Source organism: Corvus moneduloides, chromosome 2 (assembly GCF_009650955.1).
Source record: "Corvus moneduloides isolate bCorMon1 chromosome 2, bCorMon1.pri, whole genome shotgun sequence".
NCBI classification, from domain to species: domain Eukaryota; kingdom Metazoa; phylum Chordata; class Aves; order Passeriformes; family Corvidae; genus Corvus; species Corvus moneduloides.
Window position 1 is genome coordinate 5,159,273 of NC_045477.1, and position 14,647 is coordinate 5,173,919.

Below are 14,647 nucleotides of genomic sequence, written 5' to 3' on the forward strand. Positions count from 1 at the left end.
GCTAGTGCTGTCACTTCTGGCCTCTTTCTTATTTTTGTAAGCAAACAAGCAACTGGGAGTTTCATTTGGAAGGAAATTTGAACCCCTTGAGAAGGGCTTTCTCATTCTCGTTTTATTTACAAACAACCTCAAACCCAGTCCAGTGTTGCCATATTTATGCATTTCAGAGTTTCCTGGATGTACTTTTAATGCAGTTCTGCCATTGACACACTGTGGTGTTGATTGACTGGGCAGCATCCCAAGTGCAGCAGTGCTTGCACATGGGGAGGGCTCACATCTGGCAACCTGGCATTAATACCAGCCCTGGATTCGGGTCTCGGCAACAGCACATCGCAGCGGGACGGTCACGAGTTGATAGAAACTTGCAAAGCTCGGCTGTTATTTCTGATTTGCACGGGAACAAAAGGGCGCATTTATACCATGTCCCAAGACGCCGGGTTTCCGAGGAGCGCCCGAGGACTCTCTCTTTTTTCTCCCCCCCCATAAAACAAAGGAACCCGGTTTATCCCTACAGCTCTTTCACGACCTCGGCTTCACCCCCGAGCCCCACGCCGCAACCTTTCCAAAGCCGCCGCGCTCCGCAGCCCGTCCCAGCAGCGCCGCTCGCCGGGGGCAGCCCCGGGCCGTGCGCGCCGGGCCGGGGGGAGCGGGCGGCGGCGGGGCGGGCCGGGGGCGGGGTCTGGCGGCGCGGAGGAAGCGCCGGGCACCCCGCGGCGGCGGCGGCAGCGCTGAACAGGCGGGCGGGCGGGCAGGTGAGGGTGGCGGGCCGGGGCAAGCCGTGGGGCGCGGCGCCCCGCTTATTTTTGTAACTTTGCGGGGTGGGGTCTTTTTGTTGTCGCTTTGTGGCCCCCCCACTCCCCCTTCCCGCACCTTCCCCGTGCTCTTTTTTTTCCGCCCCTTGGAGGAGACGTTTTTTCCTCGCTTTCCTCCTGCCTCTCCCGCGGGAGCCGTCGGCGCGGGGGGGAGGCGCGGCGGCCGCCCCGCTGCGGGGGCGATGCCCTCGCCTGCCTTGGCGCCTCCCCGTGCCGGCCCCGCCGCCTTCCCTTTGTGCCGCCGGGCCCGGCGCGACGCCTGCCCCGGGAGCCGGCGCCCCGCGGCGCCCCGCGGCGGGAGGTAAGGGCGGCCGCCGCCCCGCGCCCCGGCAGCCATGCGGACCCTGCGGCCGCAGCTCGCCTCCCTGCTGCTCCTCGGTAAGTGCCCGGCGCCGGCGGGGACGGGCGGGACGGGACGGGACCCCCGGTGGGCGCCGTCCCTCGCAGGGCGTCCGGGAGGATCACCCCTTGCCAGTGCCAAGCGCCTGTCCTCAGTTGTTGTCACTGCCCGCGCTGCTCCTGTGGTCGGAGGGAGGAGTGGCGGAAGAAATCCCCCGTAAATATGTGTGTGTGTATATATATATATATATATATATATATATATGTATAAAGTAAATCAGGGTTTCACCTCCATCCGCAGCACCCCGGTGACCATTCCTTGCCGTGCCCCGGGGCGCGGCGCGGGGTCCGGCCGGGGCGTGGGGGCGGTGGGAGCAGAGGGGACGGGCGGGTCCGCGCCGGGCACCGGCTGCAACTTGGGAAGGAAAGCGGCCGTCCAGGGGCTGCTGCTGCTGGGGTCGGGGAGTGTCTCGGACGGCAATCGTAAGGGTAGGGAGTTACACGGGTCTGTGCTGAGCTTGCACAATGAAAGCAGAGAAAATGCCTGGGGTAAGGTAGGCTGCAGAAACAAAGTGCTCTGCTTGGCTCTCGAAGAGCGCGTTGAAATGTAGAGGGAAGGCAGTCCGTGCTGCCGTGAAATGCAATTTGATTGCTTTGTGCTGCCTCTCAAAGTCCTCCTGTAGTCCCTTCTCTCTGCCGGCGTTTTGTACCCTGTGAACCGTTAAACGTGTGGTTTTGTCCCGTCCCACAAGTGCCTGCCCCAGGGATGACTGTATGCAGTTCTGCAAAGCCCTTTGGGATCCCAGTGCTGGGTGAGAGAGGCTGCAGGAATGCGGGATTCCTTCCTACAAATTTGGGAAAAGCAGAATACAAGACAATTGAAATGCCTCTTAGGCTTTTTGCTGCAGACCATGTGCGAGGTTTAAGTACTGATGAGTTGATAGGAACATTTGTGGAAAATACAGCTCGGCACCTTCATGCTGCTTTCTGCCTGTGTATGTACAGAGCAACCTCGGAGCTGTTTTGATTTGCCTTTTCATTGCTATGATTTTCTGCTGGCATTAATACTATTGAGAGAAGAAGCGGCAAGGCTGGCAATTTTACTGTCTTGAGAACTGTCACATACATACCTGCTCTGCCAATTTGGAAACAAGATCTGTACTAGAATTGCAGTCATGCTTCCACGTCTGTAATTTGTGTGTGTGTGGTTTTTTTTTTTCATGTGCTCTGCCTGTCTTTAGCAAAGAGAGAGCGAACTCTGAAATGGTTTTGGAGGTGGTTCAAACTTCCCCTAACCACTAGCTTGCTTCCTTGGGTTCCCTGGAAAAAAAAGCCATCTCCGAGCTAAGTTTATCCAGGGTGCCTTTGCTCCGTGAGTGCAGGGAGGCTGTCGTAGCCCGCAAGGTGGGTGTAGGCAGAGGGCACAGCGCTTGCTGCCTTGGCTTCACACGCTCCATCCCTGCTGTTGAAGAACAATAACACCATTCTGGATTAGGGATTCCTAATATGGAGCGCTCGGGTCTGTGGGTCGGTGCGCGCTCCGGAGCACGCCCAGCTGCTGCGGCGGAGGAGCAGCAGAGGGCATCCCTCCTCCTGCCGAGGGCATCCCTCCTCCTGCCGAGGGCATCCCTCCTCCTGCCGAGGGCTCCCCGCCGCTGGAACCCGCCAGCCCTGCGCTCCACACCCCGTGCTGGAGCTCACCCGGCGCCCGGCCCGCTGCCGAGGCCGCCCCGACCCCCTGCTTGCAGGAATTAGCTTTCTGCCTTTGACCTAAAACTGGCTCTAACCTGCCTTCATCCTCCCCGGGGGACGAGCTGCGAGGTGTCATCTGTCGCTTTGGAGGATCGGTTGCTTTTTAGTGGTTCCCAAATCCCATGGACGTATCTAGTTCGTAAAAACATCGTGCTGGGCTCCTTGTGCTGATTGTGAGGCTGTTTTTAAGGGCAGGATGTGTACCACGTGTATGCCTGGAGTTACTTTTCTTTTCCTTCTTTTCACCTGGACTTCTTTAGCCGGTTGGTCCATGCTTGCCAAGCTGCCAGTTTTGATAAAGCTGGGGATGTGTAATAGTGCCTCAAAGCCACGAGTCACACAGAAGTGTGACAAGGTAGCCCCTTGTAAAACTGAGACATCATTTGACTTAGTGGAGTAAAAATGCCTCTTTTGTAACATAAATCTGACAGACTAGAAAAGGAGTGTTGTTTGCTGTTAAACAAGTAAGATTAATGCTAGAATATGAGTCAAATACTATGGGTCAAATATGCAGAAAAAGAAATGCAACTCGTTCTTTCCTTTCCCTTCTGCAAACTCATTTAAAATCACTGAAGGAGGAATTGTGGTATGGAAAGAGATGGTGGGTGATTTAATATAATATATCAAGTGTTAACTACCTACCAAAATCCAAGTTAACTGTGAAACCAGGGTCTGAAAACCCACATCTGGCGTGTGGGTGTAACATTTGTAGAACTCTGCTGTTTTTTCGCCCCCCTCTTGCTGCAGTGTTTGTTACAGGGTTCTTTAAACAAGTGGCACTTCATCACAGCAAGTACAAAATGGGAAAATAGAGCAAGTGCTGTAAATAATCCTCATGCAGCAATGAGACCATTAATACTTGTGCCAGCCAGTGCTAATCCTATGTGTAGTTGCAAGATTTACCTCCTTTTTTTTTTTTTGCAGGGATGCAAAGTCTGATACTCCTCATATTTATAGTGTAATATATAGGAAACACAATAGGCTTCTAGGGAACGCTGAACTCATTCATGTCAGTGACTGGTTTATGAATAGTTCTGCTTTTGAGTCTCTTGCAGTCTCCAGAATACCACCTGTGAATGCAATTTATGACTCTTTGTGTTCAAACATTGCATATGTATATATGTACATAGACTCATTACCCTGTTCCTCTCTCTATTCATGCATAGTAATTGGTGATTTATTTGTGATTCCTAGAGGGGAGCAGAGCGTGCATAAGGTCTTGAAGCTGCAGCTCACTTGTAAATGGCACGTTGGAGTGAAATACCCATGCCGAGGTGACTCTTGGAGAATGAAGGGATGATCTTCCAGGCCTGTCCCCTGGAGGGGAAGGGGTTGGCTGGGAAGCAGCAGTGTGCACTTGGCTGCCACTCAAGAGTTCTGCTCCTGCACCTTCCTGCTCTCCTGCTGCTTGCCCAGGCACACAGGCTGAGGGGGCCAGTGGCTGACACACAAATCTAGGTGCAGTAGGGCCTGAGGGCTGCTTGGCTGGAGGGGAACATATGGATGAAACAGCGCAGTGGGTGTTTGCACACAGGGGCTTTGGGGTTGTTTTTGTTTACCACAGCTAGCGGCCCAGGGATGTTGCTGGCGCCTCATCTGCTCCTCAGTGCATTGTTAGCAGCAGTGGCCAAGATCGTGCTCTCTCCATCTGCGTCTGCCCGAAGTCCTCCGCCGCGAGCTTCGTTTTGCGAGCCAATTCCACTGCCCTCGTGCCTGTGCTTGCTGCCTCGGGATTGCTGTGGCGCGCAGTGCCGGACCGGGACTGATCCCGAGCGTGCCGGGGTGGGCTGTGACTCTGCTTCACTTGGGGAATGTGCTGGACGAGGGCTCTGCACACAGCCCTGGCCATTGCCTCATTTCTGCGTGGGGCTGAGGTGGCTCACTGGGTTTCCCCAAGGTGGGAGGCTGCTGTGGCCGTAGGAGCCAGGCTGGCAGGCTCTGCTCCTGCTCGTCCCCAAATATAATTCTGCATGGGTAAACTCCCTCTTGCAGTCTTGGTCAGACTGTCTGACATCCTGAGGCTCCTGCAAATCCTGTTTATTTACACAGGAGGTTTTGGTTTATGCGAATTGTTGTCTTTTAGTTGACCTTCCGTCAAGTTAGATGTCTTTATTAAAGCAGTCTTTATTGCAAATCGAATGTGTGCTTAGAACACTTCTACCAGACCCATTATATAAAGTGAAAGGCAGAATAAACAGTGCTGCACACCACAGGGAAGGAAGGGGGTGGGGAGAGAGATGGTCATAGGGAGAACATTGCTCAGTGTTGGGAGGTTTGTTGAGGTGTTTTTTTTAACCAGGAAATTGCCTTTTTTGGAAAAAAAAAAATCTTTTAAAGTTTTTTCTTTTGGTCTCTCGTGGTTTCTTTCTTACCCTTACAAAACTAGTCATGGGTTCTGTCATTGATTTAAAGGTTATACAGTCTAGTTTGAAGCCAGAGGTGTTTTCATTGGTTTACCTTAGGTGAATCAGAGTGCTGTAACCTGAAAGAGTGCTCTTTGCTGTCTGATAGTTAGCAATGTGCATACCCTGCCCAGGAACTTCAAGCACTAGAAAAATCACCTGAAAGGAAGAGGAGGATTTTTCAGCACAATAGGGTTTTCTTATTGTTGCTAGCGTTCCTCAGCTCATGATTTGACTTGTCAACTGGTATCAAGGGTGTTTAGGCCCTCCAGCCAGTGTCTGGAAAACTGTATTGTGATTTGCCTCTGGCTTTGAAGTTCCTAAATACTTCTTAATGATAACCTTCTAAATTGGTTTTGACTCCATTTTTATATTGGCATTTCTTTCCTAGTCGAATAAAATCTTCTTAAGGAATAGTTCTCTGCATTAGAATATATGGGGACGTTTAGCATCTGTTTCTTATCAGCCATGGAGAGGCTAAAATGGAGCCTTTCCTGACAGAGCTGGGTTTGATCACATTGCAAGGCAAAGAAATGGAGCCTGCAGCTGCTTTTGGTGAGTCTGGGGCATCTCTGTGCATCTCTGTCATGTCCAGCTCTAACCTCTTGCTCACCCTGTCTCCATCAGGAGCATGTTTCAGATGATGTAAGCCAGTAAGCTTTTTCTTGTTAGGTTTAATTAATGAATGGCAATGGGACTAGAGGAAGTCTTGCCTTTCTGGCTGTTGCTAAAGTCGCATTTCAGTAAGTAATTGGACATGAGCACAAAACCAGACCATCTCAGCTAAGTGATGGGAAGCCCTTCTTGGAAAGGGAGAGGCTTTGACACTGAGGACTTGTACCATTGCTGTACAGTACTTACACAAATGCCAAAAAGCAGGGGTGCTCCTGAAAGGAGATGTTCCAGCCTGGTTCCTGCCTGGTGTGGCAGGCAGGGGAGGGTGCAGGTCAGGCTGCTCCCGTGAGGACCCATTGGAGGGACTTGATTGATCTCAAAGCCGACGTGGCAAACCCGATAAACACCTAGAGGGACTGTGTGTATGCGTGTCTGACATGAAAGTAGATCTGTTTTTCACTTGGTCCTGCAGATATTTGTGGGGTCCCAAGGGAACGGGGTGCTGAGGAGGCAGGTGGCTAGAGGGCATGGCAAGGTCATCTGGCTGGGTTACCCCGGTTTGCTGGGGTGTGCATGCTCCGTGTCCCAGGGCCTCATTACTGTGGGTCCAAGGATGTGTGACCAGTTCTCAGTCCTCCAGTGAGTCCAGTGCTTGATCCACCCACTCCCTTAAGTGTTACCAGCTCCTGGCAGAGGCTGCCTGCTCTGTGCTGCTTGGTGTTTAATCTGTAGTTTCTGGCAGAAACCACTGCCTGAGCCCTCCTATGGCTCCTCCTTTTTGATTTTTATTCTGGTGCTGGTAGTTCCTTGGTGTTTCTAGGTCCATTTCCAGCTCTTAGTGGGCAACGATCCACAGGGAAGCAAGGCGTGGTGCACTGTAAAGTGGAGGAGTGGGAAAAGGATCACAGCCTGATGGAATGATTCGGATTGGAAGGGACCTTAAAGATCATCTACTTCCACACTCCCTCCCTGTCATGGGCAGGGATGCCACCCACTACACCAGGTTGCTCTGGGCACATCCAACCTGGCCTTGAGTGCTTCCAGGGATGGGGCATCCACAGCTTCTCTAGGCAGCCTGTTCCAGTGCCCCTGCACCCTCTGAGTAAAGAATTTCCTCCTAACATCTAATCTAAGTCTCCCCTTTTTTTGTTTAAAACTGTTCCCCCTTGTCCTATCATTATCTGGCTGTCTGTAAAGTTGTTCTCCATCGTTTCTATAAGTCCCCTTTGAGTACTGAAAGGCTGCAGTGATGTTTCCCTGGAGCCCTCTCTTCTCCAGGCTGTAAAAAAGATGAGCCAAGGGAAGGCATTAGGAGGAGAAGGAAGGTGAAGAACCCAACTGGTAAGAAAGATAGAGGAGAACAGGCTCTGAAGGATCGATCTTGCCAAATGCCAGGCTTTACAACATGCCCATTGCTTTTCAAGTGTCAAAGAATCCTGAGTACAAAAGAAACTCAGACAGTGAGGATCTGTCTGTATTTGTCTTGTTCCTGGGCAGTGTACTTACTACTCCTCTTAGCTGACTTCTTTCCAAACAAGATACTGATTCCATCTGGACTTGAAAAATCATCTAGCACTTCTCCTGTGTCTTCTGATTTTGGCAAGACTTAAGACATTGCTGGTCAGGAGGGGATGAGGTTGCTGCCGAAATACAGGAATAAGGAGATTCCAGTGCAGTTTCTGGTGACAAGGTTGGCCCTGTTGGGATCCAGAGGAGCATCTGGGGCAGCTGCACAGGCATTAGCACTGCCAAGCATTTCACTATTGCCAGTTGTTTGCTTTGGTGTTCTGGGTATTGTTTTTCTGCCCCTTGCAAAACAGCTCATCAAGCTCTGGTATGTTTGGAGGTGATTTTTGATAGCTGTTGTGGCACTGCTAAGTTTTGGGGGTTTTTTTAGCTAGTGGCATGAGTCTGGAATTGCTGTCATTTGCCTGGTGTTCCCTGCTCTGCTCACGGAAGCTGACAGTTCTGCTTCCCAGCAAATATGGGAAGAATTGCCCTCTGGAGTCCCTGTGATTACAGGGGGAATAACAGGGAGTGGTGGTGCATCTGGGGGTTTTTTGGGGTGGTTTTCTTGGTCGTTCGTCCTGCGTTGCGTTCCTGATGTGTCTGCCTGAGGCCTGCTGTCGCTTTTATGGCTTTTGGGCTTTGTATGGAAGTTGATAAGCTTGTCAAAGGGAGATGGGAGCAGGGAGTGAGGTAGATCTATTTTTCAACAGACTCTGTAGAGCTAAATGTCTGTTCTGTGTTTGAGAGGTGCTCAGCACTGACCCAGGCTGCTGTGAAATGGGTGGTTTCTGAAGCTTTTAGAGAAATGGAGGCTTGAAGATGAGATACTGAGCCCCAAAATAGCAGTTTTTGGTTGCTTCTTTGGGAAAAAAGGGCTCTGATGTCTCATGACAGCAAGGTTATTAAGATTTGGCTGCTTAGATAAATTGAGCTTTTGTCATCTTGGATTAATCATTTTGTCTCCATTCAGCATCAGCACCATGAACATAGGAATCCTCCAAAACTCTGAAAGGGAAGCTGGACCTTGAGTATGAGTATGAGAAGGCAGCCGTTTGTTGCCAGAAGTCATGCAGAAGCTCAATACTCTGGAAAATCATACTTCTGGAAGCTGGCACTTATTAACTCGAGTTACCCAGTACCTAGGATCCAGCCAAAGGGCTCTGGCTGGCTGCCAAACTGAAATTACCAACCTGGGTGTCAGGCCTTGTTGGTTCCTTCTTGATAGCTTGAAGTAGGAGCTTCCCAACAAGCATGTGTGTGCCAGCCTCTCTTCTAGTCATATTTCTCCTTACAGCTTTGTAAAGTATTTGAGGTAATTATAGTACTTACTAGTATTTATTCCGTTCTGAGCAATTATCTGAATGCCTTTATCTCCGGTGTGCTTTCAAAGTGCTCTGCCCCCCTCTCACCATATCATTTCATTTCATCTCATCTCCCTGACTCAGTGCTTTCTGCTCCTTCCCTTCTCATACAGTCCTTGGCCCTCAGCTTCTTCCACCCTCCTGAATACGCTGTCAGGGTTTGCTTTCCCCTCCTGGAGGTTCCCATACCCCATTTTCCCGCTCTGCTGTCTGATCCCATTAGGGAGGAGGGATGTGTCCCCCACATCCTTCTTGTGGGGGATGATTGCTTAACCATCCTGCCAGGTGCTAAGGCGCTTTCCAAGGAAGGACACAGATACCAAGAGAAACTGGGCTGGCATGGTGCCATCTCCCAGCTTTCTGCTGGCTGCTTGTGGCCTGCAGACAGTATCTTGAGAGCTCCTGCTGAAGGGTTTGACCTTTATGCCTGCAGTGTTATCCGGCGCCTACAGCAGGAGTCACAGCGTGCAAATTCCAGTGCTTTCTTCTAACTTGTGATATAATTGTAGGCAAGTCACTCTGTCTCTGTTCTTGACTCCTTGAAGTAGAGAGAGTGGCTGAAAAAGGTGTCATGGGATCTTTTGGGGAGGAAATACGCAGTGTTAGGGCTGAGGTCTCGCTTGCTGTCTGTAAGCAAACAGGCTGCTTTTTTTTCTTATACATGGAAGAAAACGGAAAAGATTGTTGTGCCCTCATTGATTTCACTCTTGGTGTTAGAAAAAGAAGAAAACTGATTTTTATTTTGGGCTCTATGGTGCTACATACCTGCACAAGCTCTCTTGCTTATCCTACTTGAATGAGAGCTCTCCTTGCCCACCCCATTAGGCTGGTGGGGCACAGCCCATGTGACTGTAGCGTGGAGCTGCTGTGATTCATCCCAGCCATTAGTGCTACAGCAGCACAGTTAATCTATGGGTTGCTGGCATGCCAGGAGCTGTTACATCCAATCAATCCCATGCCATGAGCTAGTTGGCAGTTAAATCTAATCTAGAGTGTGTAGCTGCCAAATGCTTGAAGTTCGCCAAGCACTTACTCCTTTCTGCTGTAAATGAGTTGGACTTGAACAAGATCAGTTTCAGGTGCCTTTCCTTCAAGTAGGACTCAGAGTTCACCCTCACATACCTGTACTGCAGAGGGGCAAAAGTTGTCCAGAGTCCAAAGGGCTACAAGGAGGGTGTAAATCTACCTGCTCGTCTTCATATTTAGATATCAAAGCATGCTTTTCTCATCTCACGTTGCTTTATCTCCCACCTCTTCCCTTTGCCTAGATGTGAGGAGAGGTGTGTTCAGAGGTGACCTCTCAGATACTGCTGTCATCATGAGAGCATGGAGGGACCTTGTCTTGGTTCTTTTATATGTATGAGTCTTGCCTGAGAGGGCTAGTTTTTATTTTTATTTCCTACTTTCTGCCGCTCTTACACCTCATCCACTCTTGAATTTTCCAGCTGTGCCTGCAGGGTCCCTCTGCAGATGCTACCCTGTGGCTGCCAAGCGAAGGAAGGCTAGCACTGACTCAGTGGTTATTCTGATTTGTGCCTGGCTCTGGTGTTTGGACAAATTTTTTTTCTTTTAGTCTTTGCAGGGAAGAATGTGTCTGCAAATGTGTGGTGGGAAGGAGGTTTGTTTTCTCCTGGAGCAGTGGGGAAAGCTCTCTGAGACTGCCCTGAGCCGCATGGGGTAGTGTAGAAGCTGTTGTCACCCTTCTTCGGGCTCTTGCCTGGATCCCATTGGATTTTTTAGACTGGCTCATTTTGGAGGAGAGTGTAGGGAGGAGAGGGGTGAGTGTGAGGAAAGATTTGCTGTGTGTCAAATGCCTAATAGCTGCTCTAGCAGATCCACTGGGATACGTTACTAAAAGCATCCTAATGATCTCAGTGTAATGGGTTTGAGCCTTGGAAGCCTGCATGCTGGGAAGGGGATCCCAGGGCCTTGTGCTTGGCTCCTGGAGGATGAGGGCAGGGTTCCTGGCAGCAGACAGGGCAGGCAGCAGGAGCTGCCTCAGAATCACAGAATTGATTAGGCTGGAAAAACCCTCTGAAGTCATCAAGTCCAACCTATGACCAACCACCACCACGTCCACCAGACCATGGCACTGAGTGCTGTGTCCAGTGGCTCTTAGACACTCTCAGAGGTGGTGACTCCACCACCTCCCTGGGAAGCCCATTCCAATGTTTAATCAGCCTCTTTAGGGTACCCATCCTTCCGAGAGGAAGTGTCAGAGGGGAGCCATATGCAGGGCTTTGGCGTGGCAGAAAAATGACTCAGTGGGAGGCTTGGCCAAGCACCAACAACTACTGCTGTTACCTCAGAAATGTAGATTACCAGAGGCTGCAGTTGTGTGGGTGCCAACTAAGTCCCTAAAGAGATGTAATCTGAGGAAAGTAATTTTCCCTACAGAGATATCTGGGTGTTGGTGGAAGGGCAAGATGTGCAGAGGAGCATGACTATAGCTGATACCAGCAGCCTCTAAACCTGGCTGCTGGCAGCACATGTGGTAAAGAGATGTGCTGGGGAATGTGGCTCCCACCCCAGCTGCAGGAGCAGCACCCAGCTCTGCTGCTCCCATTTCTCTAACCACTGCTGTTCCTCAGGTGGCATCATGCAACCTCCTTCTCCTGGCACTGGTGGTGGCCTGGGAAAGAGGTGGGCTGTTTCTTACCTGCAGAAATGATGGGAGCAAGGGTCATGTGAGAAAGGAGGGTTCATCAGTCCTGGAAGGTACCAGTGGAGCCATGAAGGCCCCTGAGATATAGGTGGGGATGATGAAGAGGGGGTAGAAATCAGGGTGGGAGACAGCAGCAGTCCAGTTTTCCAGTGGATGGATGGACAGATGTAAAAGAAATGCATGTACATGATCCTGAAAGTGCTGCAGTAGAGATTCTCCATAGTTACTGGGGTGATCAGCATCGTTTTCTAAATCATCCTCCGTATGTGGATGCGAATCTTGAGTGTGGGTAGGGTGAAGTGAGGCTTCTGGGGAAGTATGCTAGTGGGAGGCCAAAAATAAATTATCAAAAGAAAGAATTGAGAAATTAACAAAGCTAAACGGATGTATGCAGCTCTAAGAAAAGGGTGTCGTTTTTGAAAGCATATTTTTGAAAATCTATTTGCTTAGTCATCTTACAGATAACTTAGCTATTTTTGCCTTCTTTGCTCTGATGACACTTCACTGTCTATATAATAGGTTTAGCATCTGCATTCTTTTCTAGTGTAAAGGGAAAATATATCTGCTAATTTTGAGTTGGCTTTGTAGAATTGCTTTAACTCTTGGCTGTGAAATAAATAAGATACTGGTCTTAAAACTATTTTAAAGGAGAATAGTTGGCATTATTTTCCTTCTAACCCATCTTTTTGACCCATCTGCCATGTCTGCAATTGAATTTCAATAGAGAATATATACCCTTGCTGTTTCATGTGTAATAATAACTGTGCCCTCAACTGCTCCAGACATTAAAGTGGTGATGTTTGGGTTCAGCACAGTAATGTGCTGGGGAATGAATGCAAGATCAAGGGCATTTGCAGGTTTTTATTTCTCTGTGTTTGCAGGGGCTGTGGCACTGCTAGTGGGTTGCTCACAAATGGTGTCTTAGATTACTTCTTCTGCAGGCAGCAAGGTTTGCATCTTGCCATTCCTATTTGATCTGCAAGTGGTGATGAGAGCTGTATACTTGAATTCAGATTTTCTGAGTAGCAGTCTGCAGTCATTAGGGCAGCACTTAGACCCCAGAGGCTTCTTCCATGTTTTCATCCTGTTTCAGTAACCGTGTCTCTTGTTATCTTGTTCCTGAATATTTTCTCTAGTAAGAGGACGCTGTTTGTTGCAGCTGTTAAACCTCAAATGTCTTGAATCTCCCTTAGGGAAGAGAGGGGAGAGTTCCTGAGGTTTCTGTTTAAGTAGACTATAGAAACACCTACATGTCTTTCCCAAGTATACAGCCAGGAGGTATTATTGGTGCTGTCTTGACCAGCTGATGGAATCTGGCTGGTTTGGCCTGTGATTCCTCCCTCTTGCTGGCTCGCTGTGTTGAAGGGGTTTAGTAAGGAAACAGGGATAACAGGGATTCTTTTTTCTTTTTTTTTTTTTTTTTTTCTTTTTTTTGTTTTGTTTTGTTTTTGGCATGCAGTGGTACTGGATGGCTCTGGTTGCTTTTGTCAGAGCAGTGTAGCTAGGAGGTGTCAAAGGAAATTAGGGATGTTTGTTCGGTTTCCTGGCTGGATATACTATGTGGGTTTTGGAGAAATGTGCATTGAATAAACATTGGGTAAATCTCCTAGGACTAGCACCCCCTGGGAGCAGTGTTGGGAGCTGTGCTTTTCTTCATGGCAGGATTTAAAAAGAAACGTTTGTATGGGAAGAGTTTTGTGCCCCGTGTTTGGTTCCCGTTGGTTCAGTGATTTTTAATGTTCCTCCGTCTGTTCCCTTTAAAGCCAGCTGGCCAACCTTAGGAGAGGATTATCTCAGTAAAATTCTCCAAAGCCTATATTGCCGTCAGAATTCTTTGTTTCCTGCTCTTTCACAGTGCCGGAAGCGTAGCCCAGACCCAGGCCTGACCATTGCCACATTTAAAATGTTGGGGCCAGCCCTTGGGATTGCTGGAGCCCCTTGGGAGATGGGCTGTGCCCCATCCGTGCCGCTTTGCTGGGTGGCTGTGGGTGAGAGGGCGTGCCCCGGGCAGAGCCAGCGGGGACAGACACTGCCAGGAAGGGCAGGAGCTCTGTCACAGGTGGTGACAGCTCAGCACCTTTACCCAGCGTGACCTGGCCTAAGATGGGAATCGCCATGGTCCCCTCACCCCTGCTGCTCCCACGGGTCATCCTCCCTCCTCACTGGAGGATCCAGGGGATGCTGTGGTGGCAGGAAGCCCTGACCAAGTGACAGGCGCCCCAGGGCCTGGCGGGGAGCAGGCGGCTGTGTGGGCATGGAGGCACCTTCCCAGCCAGGGATGGCTTGGCTTGGGCTCCAGGGCTGGCTTCTGTGCTTTGGGACATTGACCAGGAGCAGCCAAGTGCCTGTGGTACCCAAGCCTTGCCTCACGAGCTTGTGCAGGACATTTGATTTTGCCTTCGTCTTGGGAGGTGGCGTTTCACAGCTGCTCTAGGCAGGTACTCAAAAAGCTGTGCTAGTGGGTGCAACCTGTGTCAACCCTCACCACCTGCAGTCTGCTGCCATGAGATGAGGATGGGGATGGCCTCAGCAGCTCCTTTGGGACTGCTGTCCCAGCTTCCTGGCCCTGCAGCCCTCCCTTCTCCCTGTCTTTGTGCTGGTCTCCTCCAGCTCTATCAGTCTCCGACAGATCTGGAGCGTGTGTGGTGTTTTGGTGCAGCTGCTGTATCTGTTCAGCTTGCATCAGTTGGTTGCTGTTAAGGCTTATAATCAGTGTAAAATCTCGGGGGTGCAGCTATTTACAGAAAAAAACCAACCTACTGCACCCTTCCAGACTTGCATCAAACAAGAGTTTTATTCTCATTAATTGAATTCCTCTAGAGTCTGATGACTTGGGCATGTTGAAATCAGATAAATAAAACCCTCCCTCTCTGGTAGCTGCGTAAGCCTTTCCTTAACTCCCTGATCAGAGGGGTCTAGGCTTTGCTAAGTAAGTAGCTGCAGATGAAAACTTCTGCATACATCTGCTCATTGGGGAGTGTAGGCAGGAGGATGCTCAGAGTGGTGTATCAGCAGAGGAAAGATTTACCTCATCCCCCACCTTTCCTTTTCTCAGTTGATTAGGAGAGGTTTTTTTGTTTAGTGACAAATGCTGTTTAGTCACCCTCATACATGTTGTCTGTGTCTAGAAGCTGGGACTCTGCTTTCTTTCAGACTCTCAGATAAACCTGCAGCCCTGCACAGTGGCAAGTC

General features: G+C 50.0%; 1 protein-coding gene across 2 annotated transcripts in view; it reads left to right on the forward strand.

The window, feature by feature from the left end:
* Window positions 1-1,088: 1,088 nt before the first annotated feature.
* The window catches only part of IGSF3 (immunoglobulin superfamily member 3), a 94,700-nt gene continuing 81,141 nt past the window's right edge, over window positions 1,089-14,647 (forward strand). For both annotated transcript variants that reach the window (XM_032096479.1, XM_032096484.1), the window contains exon 1: window positions 1,089-1,190. In XM_032096479.1, coding sequence (XP_031952370.1) covers window positions 1,148-1,190 — 43 coding nt within the window. In that variant the 5' untranslated portion in view covers window positions 1,089-1,147. The remainder of the gene's footprint in view (window positions 1,191-14,647) is intronic.